The sequence below is a fragment of the Canis lupus genome, chromosome 36 (genome assembly GCF_048164855.1).
Source record: "Canis lupus baileyi chromosome 36, mCanLup2.hap1, whole genome shotgun sequence".
In the NCBI taxonomy this organism is placed as follows: domain Eukaryota; kingdom Metazoa; phylum Chordata; class Mammalia; order Carnivora; family Canidae; genus Canis; species Canis lupus.
Genome location: NC_132873.1, coordinates 23855793 through 23869998, shown reverse-complemented (window position 1 = coordinate 23869998; position 14206 = coordinate 23855793). Strand labels below are relative to the sequence as shown.

The following is a 14206-nucleotide window of genomic DNA, read 5'->3' as shown; positions in this document are numbered from 1 at the left end:
TAAACCCTTTCTCTAACGTTTGATATTGCTTTGCCTTTTGCTACTTCTACAGGCAAAACTATATTCTAGGCATGTCTTGCTTAAAATGCCTTTTATTTAGTCCCCTTTAATCTGTTGTCATTCTGTTTCTAACCTGGGCAAAGCACAGGTAGTTCTAGGTGCAAATTTCAAGTGACTGGCTTTTGATCTGTGATTATTTTTCCTTTTGTCTGAGCTTTGCATACCAAGGGCATTTGCCTTAAACCGTAGCTTATCCCAGTCTCTAAAACGGCAGCCCCAAGGCCAAACTGAGCAGCAGACTAGGTCCTTTGGCACAGGTGAAAGCAAGAATGTAGATGTTAAACATGATCTTGTGCTTTCAATTTATAATGTAGTAAATCTAAAAAACAAAGTTATGTTTTAAAACTCATTTTGCCCCAAACATGCATTCAGCCAGTTTTAAAAATAAGCCACACACACACAAAAATTTTAAAAAGCCACATTTCCATCGATCCGGGGTCTCCAGGATCAAGCGCTGGGCTGAAGGCGGCGCTAAACCGCTGAGCCACCCGGGCTGCCCCTGCCTTAAATTCTTAATAAAGGTAAAGATACTGGATCAGGCCAGGCCTATCAAGTAAGGATGCCCTTCCCCACTACTAATGATGCTTGAAAGGCACACCTCTCTCCTTTCCACTTAGTACACTCCTACTACAAACTCTTCCCTTCTCACCTAACAGGAACCCATTTTTTTTCTTATAATCTCTACATGCAGTGTGGGGTTCAAACTCACAAACCCAAGATCAAGTCCCATGCTCTTCCAACTGAGCCAGACAGGTGTTCCAGGAACCCATTTCTTATTATGTGGAGGCTTTGAAGCAGGAATTATAACCTCCATAAGAAGGGACAAATTGCCCCTTTATGACAAGACCTCAACACACAAAATACTGTCCCCACAGGAACTTCCCATTACCTATGTTGTAATATAATCGTCTTTAGCAAAGAGAAACAGGAGACTACTCCAGGTAGAATAATGTTTTACACACTTGTGCCAAACTCTACCCCTCCATCCACTGGCTTTCATTTATCTTCTAGATCATGGAAAGGCTAACACAATTAACTTTAAACAAATTTTTATTACACAAAGGTTGTCACATAATTGGATATTTTTCTACTTTGTACACAATTATTCTTACTCTCCACAGAAAGGCTGCTTAACTTTTCATCTGGTGATGGCAAACACTAAAATCCTGATTTTAACAGAATAGTAGTAAAAATGCCTCAGTGATTTAAGTTGAAAGCAGTACATTGGTACATGGCTCTTGCACTCAGTTATCAGGAATGTACAAATGTCTTTTTATTCAAAAATACAAAATAAATTATCTGTAGGCATGGACAATGACAGCAGTAAACCATTATATGTTGTCAACTGAAACCAGTAACTGATGGTTATAGCGATTTTCTTAAACATCAGCCAGCCTTTTCTTCAGTCATTTCCTTGAACTGACTTCTCTGAAGTTATGGTTGAGGAACACAGCCTTGAGCTTCCTCTCACAGTTCATTAAGAATGGTAAAGCACTATTCTAGGAATCAGAACATGCCGCCTCCCATACCACCTCCCATTCCACCCATTCCACCCATTCCTGGGTCCTTCTCTTCTTTAGGAATTTCGGTGACTACAACTTCTGCCGTGGTTAACAGAGAGGCCACTCCAGCAGCATCCAATAAAGCAGTTCTTACCACCTAAGAAAGAAGTTTGATAAATATATTACCTTTTTCCTTAGTGAAAAATGAACAAGACTTTTAGAAAATGATCAACTATTTACCTTAGTTGGATCAATGATTCCTTTTTCTACCATATTCACAAAATCTCCAAGCATAGCATCATAACCAACTTCTGAGGAACTCTGCATAATTTTCTCAACTATCAATGATCCTTCAACACCTGCATTCTTAGCAATGGTCATTGCAGGAATTTTGAGTGTTCTCTTAATAATTTCGATACCTAAAGATAAAGTTTAGCAAATTATAGTTTCTTTTTTTCTTTTTTTTAAGATTTTACTTATTCATGAGAGACAAAGGCAGAAACACAGGCAGAGGGAGATGCAGGCCTCCTGCAGGGAGTCCCATGCGCAACTGGATCCCCAGTCGACCTGGATCACACCCTGACCCAAAGGCAGATGCCCAACCGCTGAGCCTCCCCAGGCATCCCCAGTTTCATTCTTTTGTAAAAATTAAAATTCTATTTGTCCACAGGTCAAATCATTCCCCCTGGACATGACTGCATCTTTCATTTATTTTCTAATTATCAGTGCTCTTCTAATGTTATTCTGGAATCTTTGTGGTTTACTGTTCTATTTAATGGGCAACTGCATTCTGAAAGACTAAAATCAGGTTGCAAATCAACTCATGAAAGGCAATTTTACCAATTCTTTGATCTTCATTAGCTGGAGTTATTGAATCCAAGGCTGGAATGCACCGAAGCAGGGCACAACCTCCTCCCAGAACAATGCCTTCTTCAACAGCAGCTCTTGTGGCATTGAGGGCATCTGTAACTCGGTCTTTCTTTTCATTCACTTCAACATCACTTGTCCCACCAACCTAATGATTAAAAGAATTCCAGTTAGTATGGGTTTTGCCCATTCAAGATGCTGACTGGCAAGAGTCACTGAAAAGCACGGAGTTCACTTAAAAACATGTAAAAAAAGGTCGCCTATTTGTTAAAAGTGACTGCATGATTAAAGAGCTAATAGGGTCAGTGCACTGTCTCACATCAGTCCAACACACTATCATTAACAAAACACCTTTTTCCTTAGCAATACCAAGTTCACTTCTGGCTTTAAGGGGAGTATTCCAAAAAAATTTTATATAATATATATCTCCATGACAAAGTTATTTCCCAAAACCTTTTGGTTACACGGCACTATTGGAGAATACCACAGAAACAAAATCATTCTTGGGTTCAGAACCCAAGAAACTCATTTACAACAATGAATCTTACCTTCAACACAGCTACTCCATCTGAGAGTTTTGCCAGACGCTCATTCAGCTTTTCCTTTTCGTATTCACTAGTTGTGATATCTAACTGCTCAATGATTTCTTGAATACGTTTTTCAATTTGAGCCTTGTCACCTTTTCCTTTTAAAAGCATGGCGTCATCTTTGGTCACAATGACCTCTCCAACTTTTCCTAAGTCATGAGGCTGAACATCTTCGAGATTTAGAGTCAACCCTTCTTCCCCAAACACCTACAAAAATATTTAAAAATGAACCCGTTGCAGCTTGGTTTTTCATTATACCAAGTTTATCAGTAATACATCAGGTGGGTTTTTTGAGGAGATAAACATCTTAGAATACTGTATTTCTTTGAAATGTGAAATTTCAAGACAACGTCTAGTCCAGAGAAGACTTGATCAAGTTTTTCACTGCATTTCCCACTTCTCACTTAATCCTCAATCAGAATTAATTAGCTTTATTTCAGAAAAGTATAAACTCAATTCCCCTGAAGTCACACTTTTGGTGGAACCAGGACTAGACCTTAGACCTAAACAATTAAGTCCTATGTCTTTTCTATTGTATTGAACACAGATTAGTCAAATAATCCTATTCTTGGGCTAGACTCATAGCAAGTTAGAGAAGGGACCTGGGCACATTTAATCAAACCTTTACCTCGAAAACATCCAACAGAAACAAAAATGAATAGTTAATAATAAATGATTGTGAAAAACCTAAAATCTACCTATAAATTTTAGGCCTGGAAGTATATAACATTCAGTAAACCAACATCACATGTATTTTACTTACTGCACCACCAGTAGCAATAGCCATATCTTTAAGCTGGTTCTTTCTATTGTCACCAAAACCTGGAGCTTTGACTGCCACAACCTGAAGACCGACTTTTAGCCTGTTAAGAACAATAAGAATGAGATTTAAAGTTAATTAAAGTTTTTAGTACTAAGATTACTTAGGAAACCACACTTTTTTTAAAAAAGGTTTTATTTATTTGAAAGAGTGATGGGACACCTGGGTGGCTCGGTGGCTCATGGTGTGATCCCGGGGTCCTGGGATTGAGTCCCACATCAGGCTCCTTGCAAGGAGCCTGCTTCCCCTCTCTGCCTATGTCTCTGCCTCTCTCTCTCATGAATAAATAAATCAAATCTCTTTAAAAAAAGAAAGCGAGCACATGAATGGGGGTGGGGGGGTGAGGCACCCAACATGGGGCTCAATCCCAGGACCCCCAAGGACCGTGATCTGAGCTGACAGCAGACATATAACTGACTAAGCCACCCAGGCACCCCTGGAAACCACACTTTACAATTTTTTGCTTCCTACCAACTTTTAGTCAAATTAAGACATGAAAGAGCAACTTTCCATTCATCCATATTTGCCATTACCTTTGTCAAAAATTGTTGACCTTACGGTTAAACTGAACCCAGGAAATAAATGCTAACATAAACAAAAAACTTTTAAGTTAACTACAGTGATAACTATACCCTATTTGTTCTATTTAGTAATGGATCAAGTTACTACTGAAGTTTGAGCAGTGTTCTTAATTCAGTTCCTTTACATATAGAAGTGTTGCTGATAAATAGCATTAAGTTCACCTGCGATTTTATCATGTAATGAATATCTGGAATATATAATCAAAGGAATGTCCACTTGAGACCACACTGTGTGAAAAAGGAGTATTTAAACTGTTAAAGACAGAGTTGGTCTATTTTATTAAAGGGCCAAATAAAAATCAGAGGGACAGATAAACATAGTATGCCAAATCAATCAGCCATCCAAAGCTACAGACACCAGTAGATGGCTCAATGAAATTCTGGAGGTCTATTTTTTTTTTATTTATTTTGACTTAAAATCCCACAATCTCATAAAGCTTTTCATAACCCAAAAAGCAAATCCAAGCTAACAAACATTCAAGGATAAGTCAACTCATTCGGAGCTTTTGTGTCAAGGTATGCACTCTCCCATATAACTATTTCATTTGTCCATTTCCATTACAATTGGAAAATTATTACTTCTAGAGCAGCCCAGGGGGCTCAGCGGTTTAGTGCTGCCTTCAGCCCAGGGCGTGATCCTGGAGTCCTGGAGTACCGAGATCAGGTCCCACATCGGGCTCCCTGCATGGAGCCTGCTTCTCCCTCTGCCTGTGTCTCTCCTGAATAAATATAATCTTGAAAAAAAATTATTACTTCTAATATACCTCAATTCTAGGAATAGGAAGAATATGTATTTTAAAAATGTTCTAATATTCTTTCTTAAAATTTAATCTCCACACCCATGTGGGACTCGAACTCACAATCAAATCAAGATCAAGAGTCACATGCTCTTCTGACGGAGACAGCCATGCACCACAGTAAGGCCCTAACACTTTTATAGCAGGAACTACTAGTCGTAAAGTAAAAAATCATATATTATAGTTTAAAAAATTAAGCGAAGAGACTTTATCTTAGATTGAATGTCAAATTCTCTATTTCAGACCATTAATTAAAATTTCCTTTGATGGGATGTCTGGGTGGCTCAGCAGCTGAGCGCCTACCTTCAGCCCAGGGCTGATCCTGTGGTCCCAGGATCGAGTCCCACATCGGGCTCCCTGCATGGAGCCTACTTCTCCCTCTCTCTGTGCCTCATGAATAAATAAATAAACTCTTTTTTTTTTTTAATTTTTATTTATTTATGATAGTCACAGAGAGAGAAAGAGAGAGAGGCAGAGACATAGGCAGAGGGAGAAGCAGGCTCCATGCACTGGGAGCCCGATGTGGGATTCGATCCCGGGTCTCCAGGATCGTGCCCTGGGCCAAAGGCAGGCGCCAAACTGCTGCGCCACCCAGGGATCCCAATAAATAAACTCTTAAAAAAAAAAAAAAAAGTTTTGGGATCCCTGGGTGGCGCAGCGGTTCAGCGCCTGCCTTTGGCTCAGGGCGCAATCCTGGAGACCCGGGATCGAATCCCATGTTGAGCTCCCAGTGCACAGAGCCTGCTTCTCCCTCTGCCTATGTCTCTGCCTCTCTCTCTCTCTCTCTGTGTGACTATCGTAAATTAAAAAAAAAAAAAAAAAACTTAAAAAAAAAATTTTGAGATTTGCTTTATTCATGAGACACACAGAGGCAGAGACCCTCTCCCTCTCAGCAGAGGGAGAAGCAGGCTCCCTGTGGGGAGCCTGATGCAGGATTTGATCTCAGGACCTCGGGATCACAGTCTGAGCCAAAGACAGTCAACCATTGAGCCACCCTTAAAATTTTAACAGATTATGTAACTAAATACGTTTTGACCTAAAATTGAAAAAAACCAATAGTTATAATTAAAAAATAGGTATCACATTCAAAATTAGGCTGTCTTATGAAAAACTTGCACAAAATATTAAGGACTTTCAAACAGAACTCATTCAAAAAGAACAAACCATTTTAACAGAGCTCACAAAGCATACCTGTATATATGCTAACACAAGTGGTGCAATGTGGGGGTACAAAAAGAGGATTTCAAACACCAATATAAAAAAACTTCCTTTCATCTGGAAATGTAAACCAAATACGAAAGCCTATTACCTATTTAAAACAAGTGTACTCAGAGCTTCTCCATCAACATCTTCAGCAATTATGACCAAGGGCTTACGGTGAGCATTGGCAATTTCAAGAGCAGGTACAATGGACTGGACACTAGAAATCTTCTTTTCACTCAATAGAACATAGGCATCTTGGAATTCACATTTCTGACCTGCAAAAATAAACATTTCAAACCAATTTAAGACATTATAACAATATCCTGAAAATAACTGCAATTTAGTTAAGTGAAAAAACTAGAAACCAAAGTTTTAGTACATCTCAAGTGACTGAGTTCATGTTTTCCCCTTCATTTCTCATTTACAATAACTTTTGGGATACCTAAGTTTATCTTTTAGAAGTATGACCTGATTAATGCTTACAGTGTGACCCATAGCAACCTGTATATTTTTTTAAATTTCATTTACTGACTTGTTCTTACCTTTCGACGTATTAATAAAGTATGGAGAAATATAGCCTCGATCAAACTTCATGCCTTCAATAATTTCCAATTCATCATTCAGTGTTTTTCCATCCTATAAAAATCAATTAGCTGTATGAATTTCATTACAGAAACACAAAAAGTTGTAATTAGAGACCAGATTAGGAGACCGCACTGATCACAAGGGATCCAGGCGTGTAAGTATGCAAATACCCTAGGGGATCAAACTGCAATTTTGCAAAAATTTCAAAAATGCATTTTTAAATTTTTACATCTAGAAGAACAGTATTATTTAAGTTACAACGGATTCCTCCCTCACAGGGAAGGCTAAAAAAATTCACACACAATTCAGGAAATACCCTAGTCTACGTGAATGCTAAAACATGCATAAAGGAATCAAGCATGAAACACATCAATTTTTCTATTTGAAAACTGTTTTGATCAGACAATTCATCTCAAGCTATCATTAAAAACACTTACCTTTACTGTGATGACACCCTTTCTTCCAACCTTTTTCATTGCATCAGAAATGATGTTGCCAATTTCTTTGTCTCCATTCGCAGAAATCGTAGCAACCTAAAACAATCAAGTTACTCTTCCAAGTTACAAAGATAAGGCCAGCATCCTCAGTCAGCTCCCCTCCCTTTTCCTAGTAACTTCAAAACTGATATATTGGGGCAGGGGGAACCTATGGACAAGCAGATGTGTTCTAAGAGATCTAACAATTATTTTTAAACTTACCATTTGGCTACATTATTTTCAAAAGAAATAAACATATAATTCTTTTTTTAAAAAAAGGGAGAATATCCCCCCTTCTTGGAAAAAGTGGCAATATTCTAACATGACAAAAATTATGCACCTTTTGACAAATGGCTGAAGAACATCTTCCATACAAACAAATGAGTTTTACTCACAGCCATGTAAAATTAAAGTGACCACTAAGACTCTAGTTATGGTCACTGCATTATTTTCAGATGTTTTTTAAGCAGGAAGAAGAAATGCTTTCCATGTCAAGTGACTGGGTGATATCATTATTCTGACACTGGTATAGGATTATGGAATAAAATCACATTTATCATAAAATATGAAAAATCCTTACCTGTGCAATTTCTTCAGGGGTTGTCACGGGTTTAGACTGCTTCTTAAGTTCAGCAATTACAGCATCAACAGCTAACATCACACCTTATTCAAGAATAAATGCCATTACAAAGCTTATTCTCTCAGGGCTCCACACCAAGTAAAAATTTCAATCCGTGTTAAATGTTTTTTTTTTTTCGTGTTAAATGTTTTAATGTTAATGGCCTATATAATGCATCTATGCCAGCACTTTTCCTAATTGCATGGAGTTGAATGGCACGCACCAAAACAGGAACGTTAGTAAGTGAAGACTCACAAGCCAAAATTATTTTGAAAACTGGACTAAAGGAAAAATACCAAGAGCATAATTTCAAGAATTTCACCATTCAACTCATTCTATGTAAGCTATTGACAATCCATCATGTTGCATGTTTCCAACAGGGTCACCTAACACTTCCCTCAACTCTATGACAGGGTTATGCCCCTACAGCTTTTAATTATCCAAAATTTTCTCATTTAATATATAATCAAAAAATTTGCTTTAACAGTCAATAGGATCACAACATGGATTTATGAGAACCCAATTTTGTTCAACGAGTAGGATTAGTTCTGGCTCTTCCCTTTATTTTGAGAAATATAATTTAAAGAAAAAATCCAGGGACGCCTGGGTGGCTCAATGGTTGAGCATCTGCCTTCAGCCCAGGGTGTGATCCTGAAGTCCCAGGATCGAGTCCCACATCAGGCTCCCTTGCAGGGAGACTGCTTCTCCCTCTGCCTGTGTCTCTGTCCCTCATGAATAAATAAATCTTAAAAAAAAAAAAACCAAAAAACTAGCATAGTACCCATCGCATAAGGCAGGCATCTAATTGCTATTTGCCAAAGGAAAACTCAATTTAAGACTTTTTTTTTGAGAGAGGAGAAACAAGACTTAACTTTAAGACACTTCAAAACACTGGCAACAATGAAGAGACTTTCCTACCTCTCCTGATTTCCACAGGATTAGCACCTTTGCTAATCTTCTCGAAGCCTTCCTTGGCAATAGAGCGTGCCAAGACAGTAGCAGTAGTGGTGCCATCCCCAGCCTCTTCGTTTGTGTTATTGGCAACATCTTGAACAAGTTTAGCGCCAATATTTTTATATTTGTCTTTTAAGTCAATTGACTTTGCCACGGTCACACCATCCTTTGTTACTTTGGGACTTCCCCAACTCTGCTCAATAATCACTGTTCTTCCCTATAATTAGAGGAAAAAAAGTGACAGAATCACATACCTGAGTGCATTTAGCTTGAAACACAATGAACAGTTTTTAATTACTTGAAAGCCTCAACACAAGTTGTCGCTTTTATTAAATGTGCAAGAATCTCAAAGGCAAATCCATCAGTGTTCTTAGCTTACTAACAAAATGACTTTTTCTGTTGCCAAATGCATAACCATGCATTGAGGGTTTTATGGAAGATAAAAATCCGAGACTAAAATTGTCATCTCATTAAAACATACACACACACAGAAAACCAAACAACCTGGTAGCTCATAATGAAATTTCAGAATATCCTTCACATGATTCATAATTAAGTTTTGTCCAGTGCCTGCTATCTATGAAAATAATAAGAAAAGAGGCTTCAAAATTTAGCTACTAAATAAAATACCAAAAGCAAGGCAAGTACAGTTCACTCTTCCAGGGGCTGATTCAATGTTAAATCTCAAATCATGGTGCAAACCGTATTGGCAGCTTCTGGATCTGAACCAAAGCTGCTACTTGGGAGGCATGCAAATGCCACATTTTATACAATATGTATCAATACTCTGATATTGGATCTGTCAACCTGCAATCAAGCATCACTCCATTTGTGCATCACCTTCAAAGGTCTCCTCAAAACGGGTTACCCTTTCACTCAATACCCTCTTCATATTAAATGAGACAAATCTTCATTACAGTACTTCCACCAATGGTATGAACCGCCAGGGAAAAACCCAAACCTTAAGTAGGCAGGCAAGATTAATTCTACCTCCCATTTTCAAATCCACTTTGAGCTGTGAGTTACCAGTCCATTACATCAGACGTTGTAGGAAAGAGTTTCGCAAATTTTAAAGAAACGGTTTTAAGACCGTTGTTATCTACGTAAAAGAAAAGAGTAAGCAGTAATTGGGAACTCTTACGTATTTATTGGAGTTTTTTTTTTTTTTTAAATGTTAAGGACAACTTTATTGCTTCCAGAGGCTTTTATCGTCAGTACGCGGTTCTGATTGCAATACCTTCCTCAGACTGCACGAGGAGCCCAGGATCCGTAAGTCATTAAAACAAATACAGGTAAGGCAATTTTCATCAAGAAAATACTAGTAGCTTAACCTAAATCTAGGCTCCTGAATTTATTACATGTTACAGACCCGAATCAGAGAGCTGTCCCAGTATCTAGATAAGTCCTACCAATTATAAATGAGTGAACAACGGACACGCAAGTACTTACTGCTCAACAGCTCGGTGGGACTCTCTGACATAATTAAATTTCTACTCCTGAACTCACGATACTGTCAATTCCAACAAAACAAAAAACACTGATACCTTTGGCCCCATAGTAACGGCTACGGCATCGGCTAGGAGATCTACACCTTGAAGCATTAAGGCTCGGGCATCGGCACCGAATTTTACATCCTTGGCATAGGCCCGAGTGAGATGAGGAGCCAGGGCTCTGGACACTGGCCTGACGTGGCGGAGCACTGCGGGTAATCGAAGCATTTCTGCGGAGGGACGGAAAGCACCAGGTCAGCAGTACTCCCACAGCAGCGGCACCCCGGGTCGCCGCACGGCCTGCCCCCGGGGAACAGCGGGCACCTGCGCCGGCGCCACGTGAGGCCGAGCGCGCGCCACCCCGCCGACGCGCAGAGCACGCCCATCGCCTTCCCCGCGGCCGCGAGAACCGAGTGAACCTTTTACCGCTTCAACAGCGTAGAGAGAACGCGCTCCCGAAAACCCAAGTCTGCAGCAAAGGCATGGGCGCTCGAGGGAGGAGGGAAAAAAAAAAAAAAAACCCGTTCCTGAAGGTACAAAAATGTGCTCAGTAAGATGCGGCTCCGGGCGACGGCTCCGGGCCTCTGCGGCCGGAGCAGCCCGGGGCCGCCACGCTGGGGGCCCGGCCCACGTGTCTTCCCCTCAGGACGCCCTCCGCAAGGTCACGGTGTGCGCGGGGCCCGCGGTGGCGGCGTTGGCGGCGGCGGCGACCACCCAGCAGCGCGGCGCCCTGCGGGCGGCCCGGGGGACGGCGGGGGCGGCGGGGGCGGCGGGGGCGGCAGGGGCGGGCCCGCCGAGCACGCTCCCGACCCCCACCCCGGGGCCAGCCCGCCCGCGGCGCCCTGCCCGGGAGCAGTGCGGGCCGCACGTGACGGCAGCGCCGGACCCCGTGAGGCCTGGCCCGGCGGCGGGGGCTGCGCGCCCCGGGAGCCCCGGCCCTCGCCCGCCCGCCCGCCGCCCTCTCAGACCGCGGGGGGGGGGGGGGGGCGCTCCGGGGCGCGGGTACCTGCGGGTCGGCGGCGGAGCGTGCGGGCGGCGAGGCAGGCCGGCGGCGGCGACTGAGGGGCAGAGCGCGCGGCGCGCACGGCAAAGAGCCAGTGTCCCCTCCCTCCGCCGCCCTCCCCCCGCCCCGCGGCCCCGCGCGCGCCGGCGCCTCCCAGCCCTGCCCGCCCGCCCGGGCCCGGCAATCGGCACGCGCCCCGCGCCAGCCCCGCCCCTCGCTACCCGCGGCAGGGCCGGGCCGGCGGGCTCAGCCCCCTCCGGCCGGCTTAGGCTAGTTCCCGGGCTGCGCTGGGTTCCAGAACTTTCCGGGAAGCGCGGCGCTCTCTGGGGGGTTCAAGGTTCACGGCGCGTCATTTCCGGGAGAGGGGCGAGGAGGTAGTACTTTCACCTCCGCGGGCGGCCTGGAAAGGCCTAGAAAGAAGTCCCCTTTCCTTCCGCCTGGGCGTCCCCGCGTCAGCGGCCGGCGCGCGGGGCCGGGGGCCAATCGCAGCGCGCGCTGGCGCGGCCACCCTCTCCTGCGGGGAGGGGCGGGGCGCGGGAGCGAGCGCGCATGCGCGCCGGGCGGCCTTTTCCCACGTTCACGTGGCCTGGGGGTCGGACTGCGGGTCTCCTGGCGGCGGCGGCGGCGGCGGCTCCAGAGCGAGTGGGACTGCGGCGGCCGGAGGCATGGTGAGGCCCGCGGGGGCTGGCGGCCGGCCCTCCCCGAAGCGCGGGGGCAGCCGTGCGGGGAGGGGAGGGGGCCCCAAGGGGCTCAGCTGCAGGGGCCGCGCGGAGGCCGGGCCCACCGCCCCTCGCCGGCGCCTGGGCCCTGCACGCGGGAGCCCCGCACGCGGGAGCCCGGCTCGCCTGCAGCCCGGGCCGGGGACGGACGCGCGCCTCCCGCGGGGCCTCTGCCCGCGCAGCAGCTGCGGAAGCCCGGCTGCAGGCGCGCGTCTTGATGGCTTTTGCAGAAATGTCCCGGAGAAACCCAAGGAAGGAAAATCTTTGACCTTGAAGTCAACCAAGGTTGCCCTTAAAGCTCGTCCGAGGGCTGAGCACAGCAGCAGCAACCACCCCTAACGGCTGTAGAACGGGAAATTAGACTCATGAGAGCAAAACACTCAAGTGGCGTGTTGTTTTTTTTTTTTTTCCTTTAAGCGAATCTGAGCCTTGGCGTTAACTTTGAAAGCCACGCACGTGCTTTTTTGACGAGTAACGCTGAGAATGTAATCGAATAACTACTGCTGTTTCAAATTTGACGTCACATTTCCTCTCTTACAGGCAGGGCAGGCGTTTAGGAAGTTTCTTCCTCTCTTTGACCGGGTTTTAGTCGAAAGGAGTGCAGCTGAAACTGTAACCAAAGGAGGTATCATGCTACCAGAAAAATCTCAAGGGAAAGTGTTGCAAGCAACAGTAGTGGCTGTTGGATCGGGTTCCAAAGGAAAGGTAAGTGGGGCTAACGTTGAACCGTTTTTATGTGGAGTGGAGGGGGAAAAAAAGGAAATCTCGATTATTAAAAGTAGTTAACCATTTGGTGGCCGAGTATGATCGGCCTTTTCTTCAAATTCTAAGTCTTTGATAAACCAAAAAACCGTATTTAAGATGATCCGTGGGTGCTTTTACAAGTTGGGGAAAATTTAAACTCTAGGTTTGACCTCTAACATCGTAATTGCCCTAATCTTTTAACTCTTTTTGGCCTTAGTGGGTGTGCTTATGAAAGGAACAGGTTGGACCTAGCTTTACAGGCATTCTCCAGTTGATTGCTTAGACCTCAGACCTCCCAAGTCGGACACGATACACAAATGCCTTGGGGTCAGATAGATTAATTGTATTGTTCTAGTTGTCTGTAAGAAAGAAAGTTCTAGCAAGGAGGTGTATCCTGGAGTCAGGACCAGGAAGGTTTTGGGGCAGGGGCGCTATGCTGCAGTCTCTTAAATCTATACTTTTTTTTTTTTTTTTTTCCATTTATTCGTGAGACAGCGAGAAAGGCAGAGGGAGAAGCAGGCTCCATGCTGGGAGCCCGACATGGGCCTCGATCCTGGGACCCCAGGATCATGCCCTGGGCTGAAGGCGGCGCTAAACCCGCTGAGCTACCTGGGCTGCCCAAATCTGTACTTTGATGGAAAGGAAATTGAATCATAAAATAAGTATATGTTCCAAATTCTGGCAATACTTCTTGAATTTTTGTGTATTGGAAGAAGTTAAACATGACCACCACATATGCAGTTTCAAAAACAGATCTTGTGTAGTCTGGAGGTTATGTTAATATTTAACCAAAAAGTTAGCTTACCTTAGCTTTTCCAATAGAACTCTTTAAACTGTACTCTGAAGTTAGGTTTTAGTTTAAGCATCCCTGTATGCCTTGTTTCGAAGTGTAATTATAACAGTGCTGTTCTTGAGCAAAGAACTACAGTAAAAGGATAAAGCGTGTCCCTTGGCCACCAAATCCTTTTTTTAGCAGTTGATTTGAGTGAGCATGTTTAATTAATAAAAGGTGTGAATATTTGGTGAACTAAGTTCTACTAATAAACATCCTTATTTTCTTAAGGGTGGAGAGATTCAACCAGTTAGTGTGAAAGTTGGAGATAAAGTTCTTCTCCCAGAATATGGAGGCACCAAAGTAGTCCTAGATGACAAGGTGTGTAAATTTCATATTTATTTCTTCTTAAAAGTTAACTATTTGT

The 14206-nt window shown here is 43.6% G+C and overlaps 2 protein-coding genes across 6 annotated transcripts in view; one reads left to right on the top strand and one right to left on the bottom strand.

The window, feature by feature from the left end:
* Positions 1-1092: 1092 nt before the first annotated feature.
* Positions 1093-11905, bottom strand: HSPD1 (heat shock protein family D (Hsp60) member 1). 3 transcript variants are annotated; one of them, XM_072812897.1, is made up of 12 exons: positions 11766-11905; positions 10596-10771; positions 9016-9268; positions 8059-8141; positions 7440-7535; positions 6960-7053; positions 6524-6692; positions 3780-3879; positions 2978-3223; positions 2403-2577; positions 1803-1981; positions 1093-1719 (listed from the first exon to the last, which is right to left on the bottom strand). In XM_072812897.1, exons 2-12 carry the CDS (start codon positions 10767-10769, stop codon positions 1567-1569), a joined length of 1722 nt encoding a protein of 573 aa, XP_072668998.1. In that variant the 5' UTR covers positions 10770-10771; positions 11766-11905; the 3' UTR covers positions 1093-1566. The 3 variants fall into 3 exon arrangements, with proteins under 3 accessions (XP_072668998.1, XP_072669000.1, XP_072668999.1); XM_072812899.1 differs by lacking the exon at positions 11766-11905 and adding an exon at positions 11548-11662; XM_072812898.1 differs by lacking the exon at positions 11766-11905 and adding an exon at positions 10961-11055.
* The window catches only part of HSPE1 (heat shock protein family E (Hsp10) member 1), a 43460-nt gene continuing 40007 nt past the window's right edge, over positions 10754-14206 (top strand). The window contains exons 1-3 of one of the 3 annotated variants that reach the window (XM_072812912.1): positions 10754-11074; positions 12804-12968; positions 14071-14160. In XM_072812912.1, coding sequence (XP_072669013.1) covers positions 11024-11074; positions 12804-12968; positions 14071-14160 — 306 coding nt within the window. In that variant the 5' untranslated portion in view covers positions 10754-11023. Of the gene's footprint in view, positions 11075-12047; positions 12213-12803; positions 12969-14070; positions 14161-14206 lie in introns of those variants that run through there. The other 2 variants (XM_072812911.1, XM_072812913.1) reach the window with 2 other exon arrangements.

Bases quoted from the DNA above. Each gene is read 5' to 3' on its own strand.
- HSPD1 (XM_072812897.1), bottom strand. From the start codon at position 10,769: ATGCTTCGATTACCCGCAGTGCTCCGCCACGTCAGGCCAGTGTCCAGA. The intron at 2,578-2,977 runs GTAAGATTCATT...TTTAATCATTAG, and splicing joins ATGGAGTAGCTGTGTTGAAG to GTTGGTGGGACAAGTGATGT. The intron at 1,720-1,802 runs GTAAATAGTTGA...CTTCTTTCTTAG, and splicing joins GAATCATTGATCCAACTAAG to GTGGTAAGAACTGCTTTATT.